Here is a 23,492-nt window from a genome sequence, read left to right on the forward strand (position 1 = left end):
AAAGTAAGTAGGGGGTAAGTCTTGGTTTTTATGCATGTGCCGATTGGAAATGGATCAGTGAAGCCACAAGGCAATCATGGAAAGTAAAGATTATTCTCACCACATTTTAGTGTAGAGATTGTGACAACACCAAATTCATGATAATTAATTTATAGGTTCCCCTTGGTCTCTAGTTATCAATGTGCAGACACAATTTTAAAACTTATTGAGAAATCAAAATAGCTGACATGGCTGCAGTGCATATTATAGGAATCATAAAAGGGGGCTAAAAACAAACTGGTAGTTAATTGCTGCTTTTGCTGGCTTAACACCCAGTATTTTGGGAGTGGGACGCCAGGTTCATATATTGTCAATATAATGTGACCACGTGGGGTGTCTTAATGGATGCCTTCATATTGCGGTCTAACATTCACTACATGCATGCAGCTAGCACACTGGGAGGCTGTCCTTAAATGAACTTAGCTGTTGATAGGACTTCATAAACAATACCAAACTTAACCAACATGTGGCCATTGAAGTTTAATATCACTGTTTTTTTATAAGAATTCCATGAATATTTCTCAAATATGTGTAAGGTTGCCTTGATCCCTAGTTGTGCCCTTTCAATTTGAATCTGATTGGGAAATCAAAATGGCCAACAGACTGCCGTCTTGGATTTCAAAAGTTGACGATTGTTATCCCTATTTCTTGAGAAGTAGTGTTATCTCTGTTTCTTGGGAAGTAGTGGAATGTTTTATTATTCAAATTTGATTTGTAGGTTCCCTGTCCCTAGTTATGCCATTGCAAATTTGAAAGGGACTAGAAAAACCAAAATGGCCCAGTCAGGCAGCCATCTTGGATTTAACACTTGGAATTCATTGTTGCTATTCCTCAAGAATTTCTAAAAATTGATTTACCAGTTCCCATCCTAACCACTGTATTTAGCTACCACTATTTCTCAGAACGTTTTTGATGGATCTTTAGCAGATTTCACATGTAGGTTTCCTGTGGTCCCCACATATGCATTGCCTATTGTTATTTCTCGGAAAAAGTTCATTTTAGGTATCATTATATATATAGCTAGGTTCTCCATGTTATCAATGGTCAAGTGGAAAAGAAAGGAAAAGTAGAGCAGGAAACTAGTCTTGTATAAACCCAATAAAGATCATTCAATGGTGGATGACAGTGAAATCTCAAATTACACATACAACTTGTATATATATGCTTCCCACATTGCCTTGTAATGCATAAGTATTATAAAACTTGGTATTGCATGATCTCCATAAAAACTTAACCCAGAAATAGAAGTGGCTCTTATATAGAACCCCAGGAGTATAATGGTATAGGATGTCTACATTTGTTCATCCAATGTAAACTTTTGTTTGTTTGGAGATTTCCTCCGACATTTTTCAGCTGATCTTTTTGAATTTCAGTAGGCTTTACAATCATGATTTGAAGTTGTGTTCCCCTGAACAGCATTGTGAATCAACTAATTTTGTGAACGTTATTGCCCTTACATGCAATCTCTCAGTTTTCAACCAATTTCTTTCAAACTTTGTAAATTTTTCTATGCCATGAAATTGTACATTCTCAGTGGCATTGTGATTAAACAATTTATATTGCCTTTCAACGTTTGTTGACATTTGATACAATAATGTCTATTTCTTCGGCTTCGCACGGTTGTACATTGTTCTGCCCCATGCTACTCGCAGACCTAAATTCTAAGGACAAATTTCTCCTCTCAAATGTATGTAGGTACATCGTGTGATAATTATGTTGGATGTCAAATCCCTCGGCACTTTCAGTGTGTTGCAGGTATGAATTATTGCTTTGCAGAAATTAGCACCAGGCCATTAAGGAAACCAATTAGGCAACTCTAAAACTCATATGCGAATAATGAAAATTGGCAGTGTAATTCTCTGTGGAAATGATAGGCTTGTACTCCCACCTGTGTCATGTAATATTTATTGTAACCGCAGTTACAAACTGATCAGTTAGCATATCTGTAATAAGAAGGAGTAATGAAATCTCACTTAAGCATACATCCTACCACTAGACTAAAGGAAAGGAAATGTTCTGCTTGCTTGAGCTAGTAATGTGACCTAGCTTATAATACTCTATACTAAATACAACCTCCTTCACAAAGTCTTGTCTATAAGACAACCACAACCCAAGTTTTACCTCTTAGCCAGCTGCTTTACTTCTACCTCTTAAGTTGGAATGGCAACAGCACCAAATCTCCTGCCTGCACTTAAATTAGGCTCAAACTAGCATCCTCTTGGTGTCTTAGTTTTCTAACCCTGCCACTGAGGCGAAAGTAAATTTCCACCAATGTGAACTACAGTGTAGTAAAGTGATCTCTAATCCTTCACTTTTACACTGCTCCATTCGTCACAAAGTCTTCACCCCCAAAGTCAACCACAACCAAGGTTTTTTGGCTGACCATAGGAAGTCCCTCCATCTCCTGTTGCTTAAGCCAATTAGTTGCTGTTTCACCTGAACTAAGTTCTTAACGAAAATGTTTTTTCTGAGGTTTGTAGCTATTTTTTTTAAGTATAATTAATATGTGATACATGTTCTTCCTATATACGAGAAGAAAGAGTTTTGTCTAAAGACTTGAAAAACAAAAATATACACTCCTACTGAAAATAGACTACTATGGGAGAAAAAAGGCAGGAAATCTCCAGATGGGGATTTCCCCCCTCAACAGTAAATGTCAGGGTTACCAGGGTTACTGTCCTTCGAGTACCTGTGTGCTATTATTTGCCATCAAACCTATACAATCACATTATTTATCAGTTAGCAAAAACTTAAAAATTTAATTGTTTAAATTTCACACCATATGAACTTCAAATGAGGTAGTAAGTTATCTTTATTCCCTTCACTTTTACATTTATAGAAAATAAATGTTTGTAAAAAAAAACATATCTCTACAGAGCAACTGTTGTTACTAACTATCAAACCGAGATTGTGTCCTTGGGAAAGATGTATACCAGTTGTTCTAGATAGCTATGATATGATGTGCTTCTAATGTGTTCAGCGAGATAGTCATAAGCTATTATGAAGAAATTTACCTAAAAAATGACTTGTATGTGAAACGATAAACCCAGATTTAAAAAAAATATACGGTAGATACAGAGATTCCAGGGCAATGCAGGATAAACTAGTAAATCTTATAGTAAGACTTATGAACACAAATATACTGTATAACAGGAAAGTTTGTCGTGTATAAAATTTCATTGTTTTCGTGGTTGTAATGGAGCCACAAATATTGTTGTAAGTATTGTTGTTAAATTATTGTTGCATGGACTAATCACAAAAGTTGGTACCCACGAAACAATTGTTGGTACCCACAAAACAATTTGAAAGCTCCAAACCATGAAAGGAGAAACACGCAAGCATTTTATGTTTTACAGTATATTAAATGTATATGCTTACTGTAAACCTAGATTGTTATTACAGGGTGGTACCAGTGGAGGAAGCTAGCATAGTGATAGCTGTATCATCGCCACACAGGAAAGAAAGTCTAGAAGCTGTTGGCTATGCTATCGACACTGTCAAGGCAGTGGTACCGATATGGAAAAAGGTACTAGTACCAATGTGACTAATCATCACAGCTATTAAATGTATCTCTGTAAATTAAATTTGTGAAACTTGAATGTCTCTGCTCCCATTTTGATGGAAAGCATGAAGGTATCAACTCTAATGATTAAGGTAGCAGACAAAGTAGATTTTGGCCTTAAAAAAAAATGTTTTATTCAGATGAAATTAAAAATTTGGCTCCTTAAACATCAATGTAAGATGTGAAAAGAATTCATATGCATAATCTCAGCAATATAGATAGTGATGTCTAATGGAAGTGTGATTTTTACAGGAGATCTATGGGGACGAAAGTTCAGCCTGGAAGGAAAACAAAGAGTGTGCATGGAAAGATACTTCCTGATATCAGACTTGTTTCAGTTGAGCTGTGTGACAAGTTCCAAGTCATAAGACCTTAATTGGAATGTATTAAGGAAGATTTGAAATTATCATTGGAGAAATGTTATATTTACTAAAACAATGTATCTGAAATATTAAACAGAGAAAAAGTAAATGTATCCAGATTACTGCATTATTTCATGTCCTAAGAGGAGTGTAAATAATGTGAAGGTTGTTGGCTAAATAACAATGTGTCCCAAGTTTTACTGAGGTACAGAACGTGTACGAAGGCCCATAACTCTTACAAAAACTCAGAGTTCATTTTTTAGAGATTTGAATCTATTTTAGAGTTATAGATTCAAATCGGTAATTTACTGGCACAAAACTTTTAAAGAAAATGAAATGAGGCGAAATGAGGAGAAAACAGATTGGGATCATTTCTAGCTGTACAATGTTCTGTGTTAGGTAACATGGATGTATCCTGATTTCACCAGGTTTCATCTATAGATGATCAAGGGTCATAGTGCCATTATAGTGTTGATATTACACATGAAAGTCATTTTATTACCATGATGTCCTTGTCACTTATTTATTAATAAACACACTCGTGTACTGTTTTAATTTATCCCACTATCAACACCCATGTACTGTTTTAATTTATCCCACTATCAACACCCATGTAATGTTTTAATTTATCCCACTATCAACACCCATGTAATGTTTTAATTTATAGGGACCGTGGTGGCCGAGTGGTTAAGGTGAACCGACACTTTATCACTAGCCCTCCACCACTGGGTTGCGAGTTCGAAACCTATGTGGGGCAGTTGCCAGGTACTGACTGTAGGCCGGTGGTTTTTCTTTGGGTACTCCGGCTTTCCTCCACCTCCAAAAACTGGCACGTCCTTAAATGACCCTGGCTGTTAATAAGATGTTAAACAAAAACAAACCAAACCAAGTTTTAATTTATCCCACTATCAACACCCATCTAGTGTTTTAATTTATCCCACTATCAACACCCATCTAGTGTTTTAATTTATCCCACTATCAACGCCCATGTAGTGTTTTAATTTATCCCACTATCAACACCCATGTAATGTTTTAATTTATCCCACTATCAACACCCATGTAATGTTTTAATTTATCCCACTATCAACACCCATGTAATGTTTTAATTTATCCCACTATCAACACCCATGTAATGTTTTAATTTATCCCACTATCAACACCCATGTAGTGTTTTAATTTATCCCACTATCAACACCCATGTAGTGTTTTAATTTATCCCACTATCAACACCCATGTAGTGTTTTAATTTATCCCACTATCAACACCCATGTAGTGTTTTAATTTATCCCACTATCAAATTACTTTTTGTCCCTGGATGAATCCATTTTTGTGTATTATAGCCAAAGTCTCCCCCTACTCAGTATTAAATTCAGTAATGTTTTGTCAAGAAATAATAAGTTGAAAGATGAAAAAGTAGAAAAATGGCCAAACTCACAAAAACAAACATCATACAATTGATACAGTGATATTATGACATTTATTGCATTTCATTATGACTCTACTGTATAACATGAAACTTTTATTTTGTATAAACTTGTGTTTTTTTTATGAATACAATGAATATTGTTGTATGTGTTATTGTTACATTATTGTTGCATGGGCTAGCCATGAATGTTTATACCCATGAAATAATTTGAAAGCTCCAAACCACAAAAACAAGTACATAATACAAACATTTCATCTTATACAGTACATTAATGTATCACATAAAGGTGACTATAGTTATAGAACAAAAACAGTGTTTTCAATTCTGCTTCAAAAAATTCTCTTAATGTCTTGATATGGCCTTTAAAATTAAATTTTTAATGAAATCAATTTTTAATGAGATTTGGAAAGTGACTAATATTTGTTTTCATTATCCATGTGAAAATGTTTGCTTCATCAAGCTGATATGAAGTGGAATATGGAAACACATGTAACATCCTCCATGTTATATTGGTCACTATCAATTCTCACTTAAAACCCTATCTACATTAATTTAGTAGTGGGAAACTATGGTGTTTGTACGTACCCTTTTATATTTATTAGATCATCTTATATAATTTTAGAAATATATACACTACATGTACATTAATTTATTATGCTATGTGGTGGCTGATGCCTTCCAACTTGTCACCAACATATATTTGCTTCGTACTGAGGTTGCTGTACAATGTTATCGGTCCATTAGAAGCTACCACCTTGCCTCCAAGGCATGCTTCTAAGAGTGACAGGAGTCAAAATTAATGACATCATCATTTACGACTTGGTTACCCAACATAAAATGATGACGTTATGTTATTGTGAGCAGCATCCTCCAGGAGATCCATAAAAGGCTCTTGCCCTGAGGGAGGAAGTAAGGACCATGCTTCGCAAGAGCACGTCGAGAAGGTTCCTTTGATGATATGCACATACGGCTTAAGGTTTGCAAGAAGTGGTTGCCTGGATTCTCATCATTTTTTTCAACAAGCACATGGACTCTCCTCACTTCAAGATTGAGATTCCACAGGACGTCTCAGCAGCCCTTTGGGACAGAATGTGAGCAACTTCAGTAGACCCGAAGGATGTGAAGGTTGCGAGTTTCCTTTACACCAGAAATATAGATGTTCATATCTACTTCTATGATTCCCTCAGGGTTCGGGACTTTTATATAATTTTAATTGTTATAAGCAGAAGTGGCAGAGGATATATTGTTAGTCACATAGACTTTACAAATATCCAGTGTTGTGTATATTCATATATCTTTATTGTGTATACGTTTAATTTTGCACTAAATAAAATCCTAGCATTCTTTAAATTGTTTTGTTTTAATTCATTACTGGAATAGAGATATTATAATGGCTGTTTGTTTAATTCACTTTGGACTCTACTGATCAGTTGGGCGACAAAGCAAAATAGGACAAACAATGAAGAAATATTCTTTACACAGTTTCATCAACGTTCCTCATATACTCAAGAAATTCCTTAACTAAAACTCAACTTAACGAAATTCCTTAACTAAAAATTTTCCTGAGAATTACAGAAAGTTCCTAACTCAATAACAAACTGGTCTTACTGCAAAACCAAGGAAAATGAAAAAAAACCCACTAAAATCTTCCCTTTTTTCAACAAAACTAAGGTAAAAAAATGCCTGTATTTTGATAGAAATGTTGTCTGTCTTGTGGCAGACAAACTGCACCTTTTCTGCCATTGCTATGGGAGTTGTTGAAGGTGAAGAATCAGAATATAGAAAACCACAGCTATGGTTATGGAATGGGGATCTAAACATTTTCGAATACAACTCCAGGGGCAATTTTACATCGTGATTGTGTTCATCTCTTTATGCCCAATCGATGCTCTATATGGTTATAGTGTGGGATCTAAATGGTTTCAAAGATATGTGAATGAAACTAAATCCCCAGGGGTGGGGAAAGACCCCTGGAGCCTATTTCTACAACAGGATTGTGTTTATCTCCTGGTGCCTAGCAATGCTATACAATATATATGGTTATGGGATGGGAATCTCAACATACATTGCTTACTTACAGAGAAGTAGTAAATATCAATATTGACAAATGGACCTCTTTTGGCCCCACCCATCAGGCCCCTTGCAGGTCAGCCCCACCATTTGTACAATTTTGAATCCCTACCCCAAAAGGGATGCTACCAATCAAATATGAGTGATATCCACTGCTAAGTTTCAGAGAAGTAGTTATTTATATCAATTCAGCCAAATTGACCCTTTTTGGCCCCGCCCCTCAGGCCCCCGGGGATCAGCCCCACCATTTGTACATTTTCGAATCCCAACCCCTAACGTTGCTACCAGTCAAATTTCGGTAATTTCAATCAGCAGTTATGAAGAAGTCAATTGATTGATGGACGGACGGATGCCACAGTATGCCATAAGCTCACTGTGTTCCTTCAGACCAGTTGAGCTAATAATTATTATTATCAACAGATAAGACCAGTGATAAATTGTCATACAAAAACATACAGCAACTGAAATCAGGTCTTTCATGAACTAGAACTGTCGCCAGGATGGCTGACTAATACCCCCGCAATCTGCACGAGTCAATGGTGAATTGGAACTGTTAATTAGAGGCTAACTAAGATAACCGAGTAATATAGTGACCAGTTGCCATAGCAACCATAATTTTGAGAAAAAGAAAGTGGCATGCACATCTACACATGGTCCTCTATATTTGTGTGAAGTTTCATTGAAATCGGCCCTTCGGTTTAGGAGGAGTTGTCCGGACAAACTTAGGAAGTTATGGTTCTTATCGGAAAACCTGTTTATAGTGACCAGTTGCCATAGCAACCATAATTTTGAGAAAAAGAAAGTGGCATGCACATCTACACATGATCATTAATATGTTTGTGAAGTTTCATTGGAATCGGCCCATCGGTTTAGGAGGAGTTGTCTGGACAATATGTGTCTACAGACGGACGGACAACCTGATTCCAGTATACCCCCCTAACTTCGTTGCGGGGGTATAAATAAGTAGGTTTACACTAGTAGTCCATACATATTTTATACTGTATGTGTATGAATTCCAAATAAAATACATAAAACAGACTATAACATAAGTAAGATATTTATTTTTGTCAGCGTTTCTTTTTAACAGCTACATTCTCCAGGTTGTGTTGTATAGATGCCTGTAGATAGGACTGGAGAACGAAGAGTGTGTCGTCTAGCTGGCTCTCACATTGGTCTAACCTACAACACAGAATAGAGGGACATGTCAGGAGTTTATCGCCCCATGAACAGACCGGGTCATTTTGAGGAGGGTCTCCTTGCAGTAGTTAGTGACCTCACTGAAAAATATACTGGAGACTTGTCAGATCCCATGCATTCAGGGTAGTTTGGGTAAAGTGTCTTGCCCGAAAACCTAACCAGGGCAGCTTTTCTCAGCTTACCAAGAAACACAAATCACCACATGAGTAGGGGTGTTGAACCATGTACCTCCGGCCTTCACTTGCTCACGTGGGCAGCTGTCTAATTATAACTAATTTTATCTTACAAAGTTTAATATGTTTGGGACTTTAGGCATATAGCTCTTTTAGATGTATCACAAACATATTTAGTTTTATATTTTTAATCTTTACCAGAGTTCAGACATACTTATGATAATTGGATAGTATTTTAGTAATTTTACTACTGTCAGCATGACTTTGACTACCTCTCATCCATTCTTTGTGTTCTTTGTGCTTTTTGTAGATTTGTACTCTCTGTATGACCTTGTTAACTTACATTTGTACTGTCTGTATGAGCTTGTATGACTTACATTTGTACAGTCTGTATGACCTTGTATGACTTACATTCGTACTGTCTGTATGACCTTTTATGACTTATATTTGTATTGTCTGTATGACCTTGTATGACTTACATTCCTACTGTCTGTATGACATTGTATGACTTACATTCCTACTGCCTGTATGACCTTGTATGACTTACATTCGTACTGTCTGTATGACCTTGTATGACTTACATTCGTACTGTCTGTATGACTTGCATTAGTACTGTCTGTATGACCTTGTATGACTTACATTGTTACTGTCTGTATGACCTTTTATGACTTATATTTGTATTGTCTGTATGACCTTGCATGACTTGCATTAGTACTGTCTGTATGACATTGTATGACTTACATTCCTACTGTCTGTATGACCTTGCATGACTTACATTCGTACTGTCTGTATGACCTTTTATGACTTATATTTGTATTGTCTGTATGACCTTGTATGACTTACATTCCTACTGTCTGTATGACCTTGTATGACTTACATTCCTACTGTCTGTATGACCTTGTATGACTTACATTCGTACTGTCTGTATGACCTTGTATGACTTACATTCGTACTGTCTGTATGACCTTGTATGACTTACATTCGTACTGTCTGTATGACCTTGTATGACTTACATTCCTACTGTCTGTATGACCTTGTATGACTTACATTCGTACTGTCTGTATGACCTTGTATGACTTACATTCCTACTGTCTGTATGACCTTGTATGACTTACATTCGTACTGTCTGTATGACCTTGTATGACTTACATTCCTACTGTCTGTATGACCTTGTATGACTTACATTCGTACTGTCTGTATGACCTTGTATGACTTACATTCCTACTGTCTGTATGACCTTGTATGACTTACATTCGTACTGTCTGTATGACCTTGTATGACTTACATTCGTACTGTCTGTATGACCTTGTATGACTTACATTCGTACTGTGTGCTTGACTTTAAGTATCTGCTCCTGTTCCGGAGGACTGATAGTCTGCTCAATCTCCTCCTTCTGTTCTGGATCAGTCAGTGTCACAACAATGGCGTCTACTCTCTCCTTCTTGTCTAGAACTCTCCTATAAAATACACAGTACAGAGTATTATCACATCAGCTGCTGTACCATTTCACTCCTTGTCATTAAAATTAACTACATGTATACAGAAATGTTTCATGACTCCTATTTATAGAAAAACATTGATAACTGGTACCACAGCTTTCTGTAAGCCAGGCCGTTGTGTGAATTTGTACAGAATATCCTGTATATAAATCAGTGTGATATACAGTAGAGATATTCCAGGATCAGAAGTTCATATATGTAGATATGTCTTTTTAGCTCGTCTCTTTGAAGAAGAGTGAGAGCTTATGTTGTCACTCCGGCGTCGGCTTGGTTTTTTAAATGTTAAGTTTTTGGTGCAAGTGTTGAAAGGCATAGTAATTTATGGTAATATGGTCCCTGTGGGGGTTAAACTATCCCCTGCCGCAGTTAAACTAAAATATTTTTTGGGAAAAAACCAGATTTTTTAAATGTTTTGGAAAATTTTGCGTCAAGTTTTTGGTGCAAGTGTTAAAAGGTTTTTATACATCACTTTGTACTAGGGTGCTGATATTTGGCAATAGAGCCCCTATGGAGTAAGACAATCCCTTCCTGGAGTAAAACTTTAAAAAAATGGATTTTTTCTTTTTAAATCTTTAAATCCTTGGACTTTGTGTTAAGTTTATGTTGCAAGTGTTGAAAGGCATAGTAATACATAGTACATGTATTAGGTTCCCTGTGGGGGCTAATCTATCCCTTGTCGTAGTTAAACTGAAAGATTCTTATTGGGAAAAACAGATTTTCTAAATTTTTGTGCAAGTGTTGAAAGCTATTAACACATCACTTTATGATTGTACTAGGGTGCTGATAATTGGCAGTAGAGTCCCTCTGGAGTTAAACTACCCCATGCCGGAGTTAAACTAAAAGATTTTTTGGGGGAAAAAAACAGATTTTTCAAATTTTTGGACTTAGAATATTTCTGCATTACACTATCCCTTCTTGGAGTACTAAAGTGAAACTGAAAAAAAAACAATGAAAATGCTCACATTAGACAATTTATACCGGGCCACATTTTTCAAGGGAGACAACTCTCATAAGGATAATATTTCATCAAAAAATTGAAGAAATAGGTCCAAAAGCAATTACATACAACAGCATAGCTTGTCTCCCGAATGTTTGTCAATAAATAATTTATATATATATAAATTGGTATGGTTTTGAAAATTGCATGAATTCACAAAACACAATCTGATCAAGTAAACAATATAAATATTTTTAATGCAATTTGCGAAACCATACCAATTAATATATTTTAATTATTTATTGACAAACATTTGCGAGGCGAGCTATGCTGTTCTCCAACAGCTCTTGTTAAATATATATAAGGTGTATTACTTGTTCTCAGCCACTTCTGTCTCGCGTCGTACCATTGCATTCTTCACAGCCTGGGGGAACAAATACATACAAATAATTGTCTATCAAAATAATGCGACTTCATTGGTGGAAAATTTTCAGGTAATAAATTATTTTGGTTAAAAATCTTTTCTTTTTTTGTAATATAACAATAAACAGTGTATACCTTGTAACATCTCTGCTCCACAATCCTGGCTACCTTGGGAACGTCAACATTGAAGAGGTAGAATGTGCGGGAGGGAGCATGGTCAGGAGTTTTGGACACTTCCTGTGAGATGTATACATGTCCATCAATTTTATTACCTTTATTTTTACATTTGAAAAAATTCAAAGTGCTTACACAGAAAAACTGGCCATGGCACAGTCGAGTAATGCCTGTTATGTTAAGAAGGTAAATCTGATAAGAGTTCTGGAGGAAAACCATTAAAAAATAAATTCAGGTTAGATTAAATGAAGTGTTCATTAACAAGGTTCTAAATGCTTCTTTGATGTTAACAAAAACATTTGTCTTAATAGAGTGATGAAGTTTAAGATGGCTTCATATACTACTTTTAATACTAAAGTGATGAAAATGGTGGGGAGCAAATTTAAGTTAAAGCTGACAGTGCAAATTAAAAAGCTTCCAATTCAGATTATTTTTCAAATATATGAAGCTGCAATATTCAGAAATCGTTTCTGAGATATCACTATGATTACAATATGTTCCGGTCATTGTATTTAAGGGAGTGCCAACAAATTAGTTAATTCTCTGCTTGGTTTTTGGAAATTTAATGACAGACAATGACGAACAGAGTATGATGGCTAAAATGTCCTCCTGACCCTTCTGGTCAGATGACCTTAAACTACATAAGAGTTCCTAGCATAACACAACATATTATGTGCTCTTATATATTCTGTCTTGCTTTTTTATTCCTATTCCATATATATCGTGAGTAAACAGACAACCTAAGCTAACACAAAGTCAAACGATAGTGACGGGCCCCCTGTGGTTAATACTATAGTTCCAAGCCCCTCAATGACAACGCTTAGCCCCAGATATATAAACTATTTGGGATCTGAACATTATTTGCCGCTGATTATTTGTGAGCTAATTTTATTTTGAGAGGAATTTGGGATAGCTGTGAGGCAATCTTTACTTCTCTATTATTACCTTAGATAAGTGCAGTAGTATTCACATGATCACTGAGGTCATTCAGTGAAGAATACTTATTGTAGGGATGCAAGCAATGTGACATTTACACAGGCTTTTTTTAGTTGTAGGATCCAGGTATAAAATGTTGGCACATCCTTAGACATGATAACCGAAATATATAGCGGGTATCTCAGAAACGATTTCTAAATACTGAAACTTCATATACATTGTATACATGTATTTTCAAAAACTCAATTGGAAATTTTTTAACTGGCACTGTCAGTATTAAGGTTGTTTTATAATAACTGGAGTGATGAGGTTTACATAGTACTCACTGTTAGAGTGATGAAATTTTCAGAAAACATGTTATACAGCAATTCCTTAGCTTCCTTGGCAGATATCATAGCATAATCCTCAATCTGTAATACATATTTAGTTTCATAAATTATTAACTTGATCAGACAGCTCAACATATTAAATTTCTATTTCAAAGGATAAGTACCACTGTGAAAATTAATGAAACTATAGTAAGGAAAAGGATACAAGAAAATCACCAAATATATTTTGGCAAATTTGCAATTTAAACTGTCACTATGTTTATAAAGAACATCAATTTAAGAATATGAAAAGTTAGAAGAATAATTCATCCAAGCTTTACAATACAACATCTGTTTTGACAACATTTTAATTTTGAACTATGGAAATGAAGACTGTATGACAATAAATTAAAATTACCTGTTTTTGCTTTGAGTGTTGCTTCAACAACAAAACTCTGAAGATCCTTAAGCACTTGGAGCCAAATCTGAGGTAAAAAGAATAATTAGTAAGTGATATTTTATCAGAATTATCACACTACACTACAGAAATTAAGATATGCAATGTATGCAATGGCAAACATTTACTTTTACATGTGTGTTTTTCGTTTTATTCTAAACATTATGGAATTTCTTTATCTAATAAGAAAACGGAATACTATTAGGCTTAACAAATAGAAGTTGATCATATCCACAGTATTAAAAAGATTGTACGAGGGCTGATTGAGATGTTGTGAGCCTGGTGTTGAAGGAGGTACTCAAGGATGTTCTTTTTAAGTCATACTATTCCCTGACTATATAGGGCTGTGTACCTAAGGACTGATCTTATTTGGTTAGTTCAATATCGACGAGGTAGCACTCTAAAGTAAACAAGACAAGCAGCTTTTGCAAAATGGACAAAATCGGTTAGGGTTAGGGTGAAAGAGTCGGGACAATGCTCCTGTTCACAAGTCTGTCATTGCCATGGCTGCCATTATCGATTATGGCTTTAACATGATTGATCATGAGGATCTAACTTATTCCCCTGATCTCAGCTCCATCAGACTTTCATTTATTTCCAAAACTGAAACAGCTATTTCAGGAATCCTAACCTTAACCCAAACCCTTATATGCAATGGATGACTTTCTGAACAGCCATGAAAAGGAGTTCTATACAAGTGGCATTGAGGCCCTTAAACACTGCTGGCAAAAGTGTATACATCTGTAGATACAGAAGGGGATTATGTTGGAAAAATAATACAATATGGCAAAATTTAAATCCTTCAACATGAGGCTCACAACTTTTCAATCAGTTCTCATATCATATTTGTTTTAATGCTGTGTGTTAATACTGTCAAGATTATGAACAGTACAAACCAACCACTAAAGGGAGACAATCACAACTCACCGTTCCTGTACTACAGACTCTAAGTGGGCCTTCGCAATCTCTTGCAAACCTTTGTAGAAATCTCAGCAGTTAAGGAATTAATGAACAGTAAATTAACACACTAAGAGAAACATATACCTGTACTACAGGCTCTGAGTGGGCCTTCGACATCTCTTGCAAACCTTTGTAGAATATCAGAAGTCAAGGGATTAACAGTAAATTACACACTATGAGAAACATGAAAGCAAGGGCAGATGCATTATACACCTGAGTGTCTTGACCCTGTTCAATGATTTTTTCTCTCTTCTTTTTTTTCTTCTTTTTCTTTATATTCAATTGGAAAGAAAAATCATAAAATTGAAGCTTTTAATGTATGAATATGTATCATTATGTCAATAGGAGTATGGAAATCTCAGCCCATATTTAATATCTTGAATGTGATATTGGTACTTCAGTTATAGTATCTTAGGAGGGAATTGATCAGTTGTAATATTTTGTTTTATTTTGAAAAGGATACTAACAACATACAAACCACCAGACATCTCATCCACCTTTGTGAACATTCCATTCTGAAATATAGGTATTACCAAACACTTAATTCTTAATAACCTTCAACAAAATATATAACTTATTTTACAAAAATACCCTTTCATTGAGGAATATTATTATATATCATTTTTAGAAAGCTGTGGATGGGATTAGATCTGTGGACCACTGTTAGAAAGCCATAGATGGCATTAGATCTATGGGCCCCTCTCAGAAACCTGTGGTTGGTATTAGATCTATGGGCCAGAGTCGGAAAGTTCTTAAAGATATTAGCTCTATGGGCCTCTGTCAGAAATCTGTGGATGGTATTAGATCCATGGACTACAGTCAGAAATCTGCTAGTGAAATTAGCTTTATGGGCCAGTTTCAGAAACCTGGGAGGCACTAAACCATGGACCACTGTCAGAAAGCTGTGGGTGGTATTAGATCTATGGACCACTGTCAGAAAGCTGTGGGTGGTATTAGATCTTTGGGCCACTGTCAGAAAGCTGTTGGTGGTATTAGATCTATGGGCCACTGTCAGAAAGCTGTGGGTGGTATTAGATCTTTGGGCCACTGTCAGAAAGCTGTGGGTGGTATTAGATCTATGGGCCACTGTCAGAAAGCTGTGGGTGGTATTAGATCTATGGGCCACTGTCAGAAAGCTGTGGGTGGTATTAGATCTATGGACCACTGTCAGAAAGCTGTGGGTGGTATTAGATCTTTCGGCCACTGTCAGAAAGCTGTGGGTGGTATTAGATCTTTGGGCCACTGTCAGAACGCTGAGGGTGGTATTAGATCTATGGACCACTGTCAGAAAGCTGTGGGTGGTATTAGATCTATGGACCACTGTCAGAACGCTGTGGGTGGTATTAGATCTATGGACCACTGTCAGAAAGCTGTGGGTGGTATTAGATCTATGGACCACTGTCAGAAAGCTGTGGGTGGTATTAGATCTATGGACCACTGTCAGAAACCTGTGGGTGGTATTAGATCTATGGACCACTGTCAGAAACCTGTGGGTGGTATTAGATCTTTGGGCCACTGTCAGAAAGCTGTGGGTGGTATTAGATCTATGGACCACTGTCAGAAAGCTGTGGGTGGTATTAGATCTATGGACCACTGTCAGAAAGCTGTTGGTGGTATTAGATCTATGGGCCACTGTCAGAAAGCTGTTGGTGGTATTAGATCTATGGGCCACTGTCAGAAAGCTGTGGGTGGTATTAGATCTATGGGCCACTGTCAGAAAGCTGTGGGTGGTATTAGATCTATGGACCACTGTCAGAAAGCTGTGGGTGGTATTAGATCTATGGACCACGGTCAGAAAGCTGTTGGTGGTATTAGATATTTGGGCTACTGTCAGAAAGCTGTGGGTGGTATTAGATCTATGGACCACTGTCAGAAAGCTGTGGGTGGTATTAGATCTATGGACCACTGTCAGAAAGCTGTGGGTAGTATTAGATCTTTGGGCCACTGTCAGAAAGCTGTGGGTGGTATTAGATCTATGGATCACTGTCAGAAAGCTGTGGGTGGTATTAGATCTATGGACCACTGTCAGAAAGCTGTGGGTGGTATTAGATCTTTGGGCTACTGTCAGAAAGCTGTGGGTGGTATTAGATCTATGGACCACTGTCAGAAAGCTGTGGGTGGTATTAGATCTATGGACCACTGTCAGAAAGCTGTGGGTGGTATTAGATCTTTGGGCTACTGTCAGAAAGCTGTGGGTGGTATTAGATCTATGGACCACTGTCAGAAAGCTGTGGGTAGTATTAGATTTAAGGGCCATTGTCAGCAAACTGGATAGAGTTAGTTCAATGGGCCATCATCCAAACAATGGGTTGAGAAAAGATGGATGGTGCAACAGTGTTAGTTATATAGGCCACTGCCAGAAAGCTGGGTTGAGACACGTCTATGGACCACTGCCAGAAGATGGTTGTCTAAAATCTGAGGAATATATTACCATATCATCACACAACATTGTCATGTACATCTCCAACACATGTCTAGTTAGGAACAGCTCCTTGGGCAAGGCACGGAACACCTGTCAGTGGAAAATGCAAAAGTGAGACACAAAAGCAACCGTGTCTTATCCTAGCAACCTTTCTATCTAACACAAGATTATTTTATGATTAAGTATAATTTTTTATCAAGGCTCTGTCATTCTAGCAAGAAATTCTTTCTTTAGTCTAGCTAAATTGAAAAAGAAACCATTTTTTGTTTTCATAACATCACTAGGAATTTAAAACATGCTTGCCAAGACTCTCATCACATCTTTAGCACTGATATCATTCTTGTTAACTTGTCAATTGTCTCATGACAAAGTCAGTTGTTTGTGTATTCACTACAAAACACTAATTCAAAGTCAGCAGATCATGTAGCCATAGACCAGGTGCAGTTTGCTTTAAGGGAAACATTCAACATGTCGTTTGATTGCATATTTCTATAGTGCTATCACATTGAAATGCTTTACCTGGACTAAGTGAAAACATAGTCATCAAGTTAACACAAGTACGGGTTAACGTAAATACAGTGCAACTTCTCTAAACCAATCGTGTATGGTGCATGGATATTTGGAGAAGTGATTCATTTAGACTGGTCAGAATCGGGGGATAAGAAGTTATTGAATTCAAAGTATGCAGGATTTATAAAAAAAAATAGACTAATTGAATAAGTTCTGACATTGAGTGCAAACGTATGCCATAACCTTATCATTTTATCAGCACTGACCTTTATTCGGCCCGTGGCTGCATCTCAGTGCTTATATTATGGGGCATGATAAGGGACATTTCACTGCAAACTATAACAATTTTACAAAAAAATAAATAATAATTTTAAACATTAACCAGTTTCTATTCAACCTTATTCGGGATATTGGTATTGTATTTTGAAGCTTGATCTACTATCAGTTTCCTTATTGTATGCAAACTTGTCCACTGCAAGAATAGCTCTTGGGGGTCTCATGCAAATTAGAGGCAAAACTCAGATTGTATAGCTCTTCTTGTTTTCTTATGGTAAACAGTATGTACTGATTTGATGATGCATGGTGATTTGGTTTCATCTTGACTGCTTTGATTATATATATAATTACTATGCAATTTAATCATAATGCTCCTCTGGTTATAGGTGTTTGCATGCCCAAAGACAAAGGTTATGATTAAAATCACCACAGGTGTTGATTTCACGGTTGGTTTGGTGGGCACCTGTCATGTTCACATAGGTAAGGCTAGTTTAGAGAAGTTATTTTGGGTATATTTTAACTATTTTGGACAGGATCAATATTGGGAAGTTTTGTATTACTATAATAAAGAAGGATCAAATGTGTACATCAACATATCGATTGGTATTAAGAGGTACTCAGTTTTGAGAATTATCGATTTTGGGAAGTTGCACTGTATTGCAAAGTAACAATAGCAACACTATAATGTACCTAATTCCCACAAACACTAATGTATCTCACTCACAAAACAAATAATTACCTCATTCACAAACCACCAACACTTACCTCATTCACAAAACACAAAAACTTACCTCATTCACACTTATTGCACATGAGGTGGTAGCACCTGATGAAAATTTTGTCTCACTCAGTCTCAGAAATGTCCGCAGCACTTCCCCTGCTTTCTGTTAAAAACATGATTTAAACACTTGTAAAAAGTGTTATTTTTGACACATGAATATATCAATTATTTATTTTAAAGTCAAAGATGCATTGCATTACGTACAGTCAATCCCAAAGAAAGAATATGTAATAATTAATTATTATGAATCCTCATGACATACCTTGTCTATTTTGCTAGCAGCAGAAGCTACCAAGACCTGGTCTCGGAAATGTTGGTGGAACCGGTCAAAATTCACTTTCCAGTAAATACCATCATCTTTTGGGAGCTAAACAAAATTATGATTACATGTAATTATCAGGCTAGAGAAAATCACGGCAGCATAAAAAACAAGTGCAATCAATGATTGCGAGAGCTCACCGGCGGCAGCAATCACATGTACACTATGCATTCATTTTTTATGCATGTATATAAGCATGTCATTTTGAAATTGTACGTCACATAATATCGCTCCTAGACCTCTTATAGATGTATAAACCAAATAAGAAGGGTGTGGGCTTACAAGCTTTCCAAAACTTGCCCCAAAAATCTTTAAAGAGGGTTTTTTTGTGCCAAAAAAATAAGTCAACTAAATGGTAAAATGCTAAAAAATCACAAATTTTTTTCTGCATGATTTTGCCATAACATTACTTCTAGACTTCTAATGAATGTATAAACCATATTAGAAGGGTGTGAGGTGTATACTTTTGGACTTAGAAGCTTTTCAAAAACTGATCCCGAAAAACTTTAAAGTGGATTTTTGTGCTAAAAAAGTTAAGTTCACAAAATGGTAAAATGCGAAAAAAAATCCCAAATTTTTTCTGCATGATTTTGCCATAACATTACTCCTAGACCTCTAATGAATGTATAAACCATATTAGAAGGGTGTGAGGTTTATACTTTTGGACTTAGAAGCTTTCCAATAACTGATCCCGAAAACTTTCTGGGTGGGACGCCGACAAAAATGCCGACGCGGACGCCGGGGTGACAGCATTAGCTCTCGGTTTCTCGTAACCGGCTAATTATTAAAACAAATAAGAAATTGCACAAATTATTTGTCAAATTCAAGACACCATGCACAGGCAGGGATGTAATAATCAATGAAACAATGATAACATTGTTGATTTACTCATGTGATGTAACAGGAAGGAGTATTAAATCATATCCTGCTTGTGCTCAAGACTCAGAACTATTTACACTTCACTATGTAAGCGAACTCTTTGCTGCAAGTACAATGTTAAATTCTCACGAGTCTGAACTAGTAAGGTAACCTTTTACTCTTCACTTTTACAGTGGTTATCAAGTACAATGTAGATCTTAGATATGTTGGGCAGAAAGCGAAACTTATCATCTGCATGATATATAAAATCCAACATTGTGGATGACGGAAAAGTTAGAACAGTCGTTAAAGCCATATGCATTCTGGTCTTTATAATATAACCATGTGAATATGTTATAAACAATGAAAGTATAATATATATACTGGCACATACATGGCAATAAAACTATTAATTCACCTCTGTATCCTCCTGTGACTCTGTCCTGCTCCTTTTGGCTGGAGTTCCCTCCCCTTCTGTGGATCGCTTTCCTCTTTCTGCTGACTTCTCCTTTAACATGAGATATTGTAAGATGAGCACAATGCATAATAGTGGACCAGACCTTTGCAACACAATTTGACATTGAATCAATTTATTATCCAAAAAGACTTAGACCACTGACCCTATAAACCGATAGGTTTCACTATCTCGTGAGGGAATTCTGGATTCTGTGTGGCATATGTGTCTATCTTTGACCTCCCTGGTATGACTTTATCTTAATCCTGCTGACATCTCTAATTTACAAATGGACTAATCGACACACATGGATTGACAGATGACACCTATATGCTATATCCCACTCCACGACTCAATGTGAAGGAATAATTAATTCCAACAGTGACACAGTTAGTGTTTCAACTTATTTTTTTCTTTCAACAAGGGTTACTTCCCTTCTAACACCATACATTCTACCTGTCCTACTTTTCAATGTTATTACACTCGTACTGTGATCCCTTGTGTCCTATGTTTAGTATAGATTTCCTTTCAGTATATACCGGTAATGACTTATAATTGATGTTTTACATTTATTTAGTTCTTTGTATATATCAGAAATCCTTTGGGTTGCTATATATGACTAAACAGATTTGTTCTGAAATAATTTCTTCAATATTACACATGCTCTTAAAATGATTCTTTAGGTAAGTTACCATCAATATCCATATTTGGAATGATATAGAGCTCCTCCTCATCAGGTGCTTGTCCAGCAGCAGCAGCAGCCACAACATCTGTGTCTTCTTTGTCTATACAATTCGGACAGCGCTGAATGAAATGTGTTTTTGCTAAATTTTCAAATTTCTCCTTCACAAGCCCAGCTTTTATCTTAGGGATGTCCTGTGTAGAAAATTTGAAATGCATATAACAGGTCATGTCTCGAAGAATTAGAACTATTATGATAGATGTAGATTAACTACTTCTTTTCTCTAAATCTCCATCAGATCTTTTCTTATTTCATTCATTTCACAATTAATTACAACTGAATCGTAATTATATGCACGGTAAACACATATCCCAATATTTTATCAGGGACTCTTTTATCTTTCCGAATTTTATACAAATGAATCCTTTTATACAAGCAAATAATCGTTGTTTGCTAATAGTCAAGGCATCTTCTTCATTAATATACATACGTAAACACCTTTACCTTCATGGACCACATTATCAAGCCTATTAACTTACCTGAGGCATCTAGGGCTTCGTTGAGTTTGTCTGTAATAGTAATGATGGTCTCACTCATCAGACACTGCCCCTTATTTAGAAGGTCCTCCACCAGAAGTTCTGCTGCATCTCCATACAGAGTCTTTGCACAGTAAATGTAGCGAGGGAAGCGAATACGCCATTGAATAACATCACAATCTATAGTGTACTCTGTCAATCCTTTCTTGTTTAAGTGAAATGTGACAATGTTGTGTTGTATTAGAAGACAGAGGAGTTTCTTTACCTGTAAATTAAGAAAGTCATTAGTCTACACAGTTATTGTTAATGCTGGCCTCTAATCTGAATTATTCTGATGTTCTAGATCTATTGACTCTTCATCATTATATGACCTATTTTGGTCTGGTGTTTATTAACTCTAGGCCAGACCTATAAACAAATGTCGATAAAATGGACTAGCAAGCCCTTTATTGCATATTAGTTATTATGATGCATGCAGCAAATGTAGCCCCATATGTATACAAGTTATTGTTTCGTTTCAATCAATTCTATTATTTACAAAACAAATGGATTGGACAACAGGCGCTAGGCAAGCCTATACAGTATATACCTAAATTATTGTTTTTATTGAAAAATAATATGTGTGAACTTATATCTGCCTATTAAAACTGACTGAAGGTTTACCATAAGTCCTCTCCTCACATATACAACACATCTATACAAGATGTGTATGTAACAGTATACTCAGCCTCAGTAAGTAAATACTTTAAAATGTTATAGTGATATATGTATATATCAAACTGTATAATGATAAATCTTAATTATTTAATTATATGAAAATCACTTAAATCATTTAGAACCATTTATATAATACTGGACAGTAGTTTAAATAAATTCATTAATACCATCGATCTGACAGGGTATATACAGTATACGTATTATCAGGAGTATTCATGATGCCTGGAGCATATGCGAATGTTACAGTGCTTACAACTTAAATACAAAATAAAGTTGAACTCGGAACAAGAAAAATTCTAACAAAATGAAATAATTGGTAATTATATATATATAATTGATCAGGCAGTGTTTTAATGCCTCAAATGATCATGTTAATGCCCAAATCACATTTGTATCTGGTAATACACCCAGGAGACAAACACATAAACTCAAAAAGGGAGTTAAATTTAGCCTATGACAGGGCAATGTTGAAATTAAATTATATACATGATAATTTTGACCTATACTTGATTAAGGACTCACACAACTTAATCAGCCAATCAACTGGTGTTTTACCTGAACCCTGAGGAAAATGTGTTTCTTAGTACTGTTTTCCAGAGTAAACAACATATGAAATGAGTACTTTCTTTATACGAGAATAAAGATTATATATAATTAGGGTCTTGAGAATTGGAAAATCAAAAATATACACTCCTAATGAAAATAGAATGACGTAGGATTCGAGGTGGAAAAGGCAGGAATTCCCCAATGCACTGCAAATGTCAGGGCTACTGTCTTTTGAGTACCGTGTGCTCTTATATATGCAATAACCTACAATATAACATTTATCCGATAGAAAAATCTTCAAACCTTAATTTGATATAGATTTTACATCACTTGAACTTCAAACGAGCGAATGAAGGGATGGAGTCACTAGTAATAATATATAAAAAATATTAATATATAAAAAATATTTAGTTGTGCGAGTCATATTAAGAAAGGACAAAATCCGTCATCCGTCAAAATAGGTGACATGGTCGAAATGTTTATTTCGTGTTTAATTAATTACACATTGCCACTATTGTTAATCTATTTATGTGAAGAAAAAAACAAAACGAATATGAGACACGCAAAAATGACAATGAGGTAGTTTCAAAACGGCCTTGGGATCTATAAAATGGCTTTTTGATTATGCGACTCTAAATCCGTTGAATTAGGTGTCGTCAGAGAGAAAAATAAGCTTTTTACCTGTTTCAATTCAAGTCCAGATTCCGCTAATATATATCTAAGTATACATGGCCCTTTCTTGAGTAAAACTTTAGCAACCTTCGAGACTAATTCCCCAAAATGTTCCCGTAAAATTAAACAGCACAGTGCATTTCTGTCTTGTGACATTTTCGCTCGAAAGCCTGCAATATCTTCACAGACAATGTCA

The 23,492-nt window shown here is 35.9% G+C and overlaps 2 protein-coding genes across 2 annotated transcripts in view; one reads left to right on the top strand and one right to left on the bottom strand.

Moving 5' to 3' along the window:
* The window catches only part of LOC117334509 (molybdopterin synthase catalytic subunit-like), a 39,954-nt gene extending 35,872 nt beyond the window's left edge, over nt 1-4,082 (top strand). The window contains exons 6-7 of the mRNA XM_033894179.1: nt 3,442-3,565; nt 3,854-4,082. Of these exons, the coding sequence (XP_033750070.1) occupies nt 3,442-3,565; nt 3,854-3,922 (193 nt within the window). The 3' untranslated portion in view covers nt 3,923-4,082. The remainder of the gene's footprint in view (nt 1-3,441; nt 3,566-3,853) is intronic.
* Nucleotides 4,083-8,498: 4,416 nt separating this feature from the next.
* On the bottom strand, nt 8,499-23,492 carry LOC117334935 (DNA-directed RNA polymerase III subunit RPC3-like). Its single transcript, XM_033894793.1, has 15 exons — nt 23,306-23,492; nt 21,365-21,626; nt 20,836-21,019; nt 20,108-20,197; nt 18,775-18,879; nt 18,523-18,615; nt 16,955-17,035; nt 14,987-15,038; nt 14,491-14,551; nt 13,525-13,591; nt 13,125-13,208; nt 11,824-11,925; nt 11,640-11,689; nt 10,149-10,286; nt 8,499-8,638 (listed from the first exon to the last, which is right to left on the bottom strand). The coding sequence occupies exons 3-15, from the start codon at nt 20,911-20,913 to the stop codon at nt 8,527-8,529; spliced, it is 1,113 nt and encodes a 370-aa protein (XP_033750684.1). The 5' UTR covers nt 20,914-21,019; nt 21,365-21,626; nt 23,306-23,492; the 3' UTR covers nt 8,499-8,526.

Source organism: Pecten maximus, chromosome 9 (genome assembly GCF_902652985.1).
Source record: "Pecten maximus chromosome 9, xPecMax1.1, whole genome shotgun sequence".
In the NCBI taxonomy this organism is placed as follows: domain Eukaryota; kingdom Metazoa; phylum Mollusca; class Bivalvia; order Pectinida; family Pectinidae; genus Pecten; species Pecten maximus.

Bases quoted from the DNA above. Each gene is read 5' to 3' on its own strand.
- LOC117334935 (XM_033894793.1), bottom strand. From the start codon at position 20,913: ATGTTGTGGCTGCTGCTGCTGCTGGACAAGCACCTGATGAGGAGGAGC. The intron at 13,209-13,524 runs GTAATTTTAATT...TATGTATTACAG, and splicing joins AACACTCAAAGCAAAAACAG to ATTGAGGATTATGCTATGAT. The intron at 8,639-10,148 runs GTAAGTCATACA...TCTGTGTTGTAG, and splicing joins GTCAAGCACACAGTACGAAT to GTTAGACCAATGTGAGAGCC.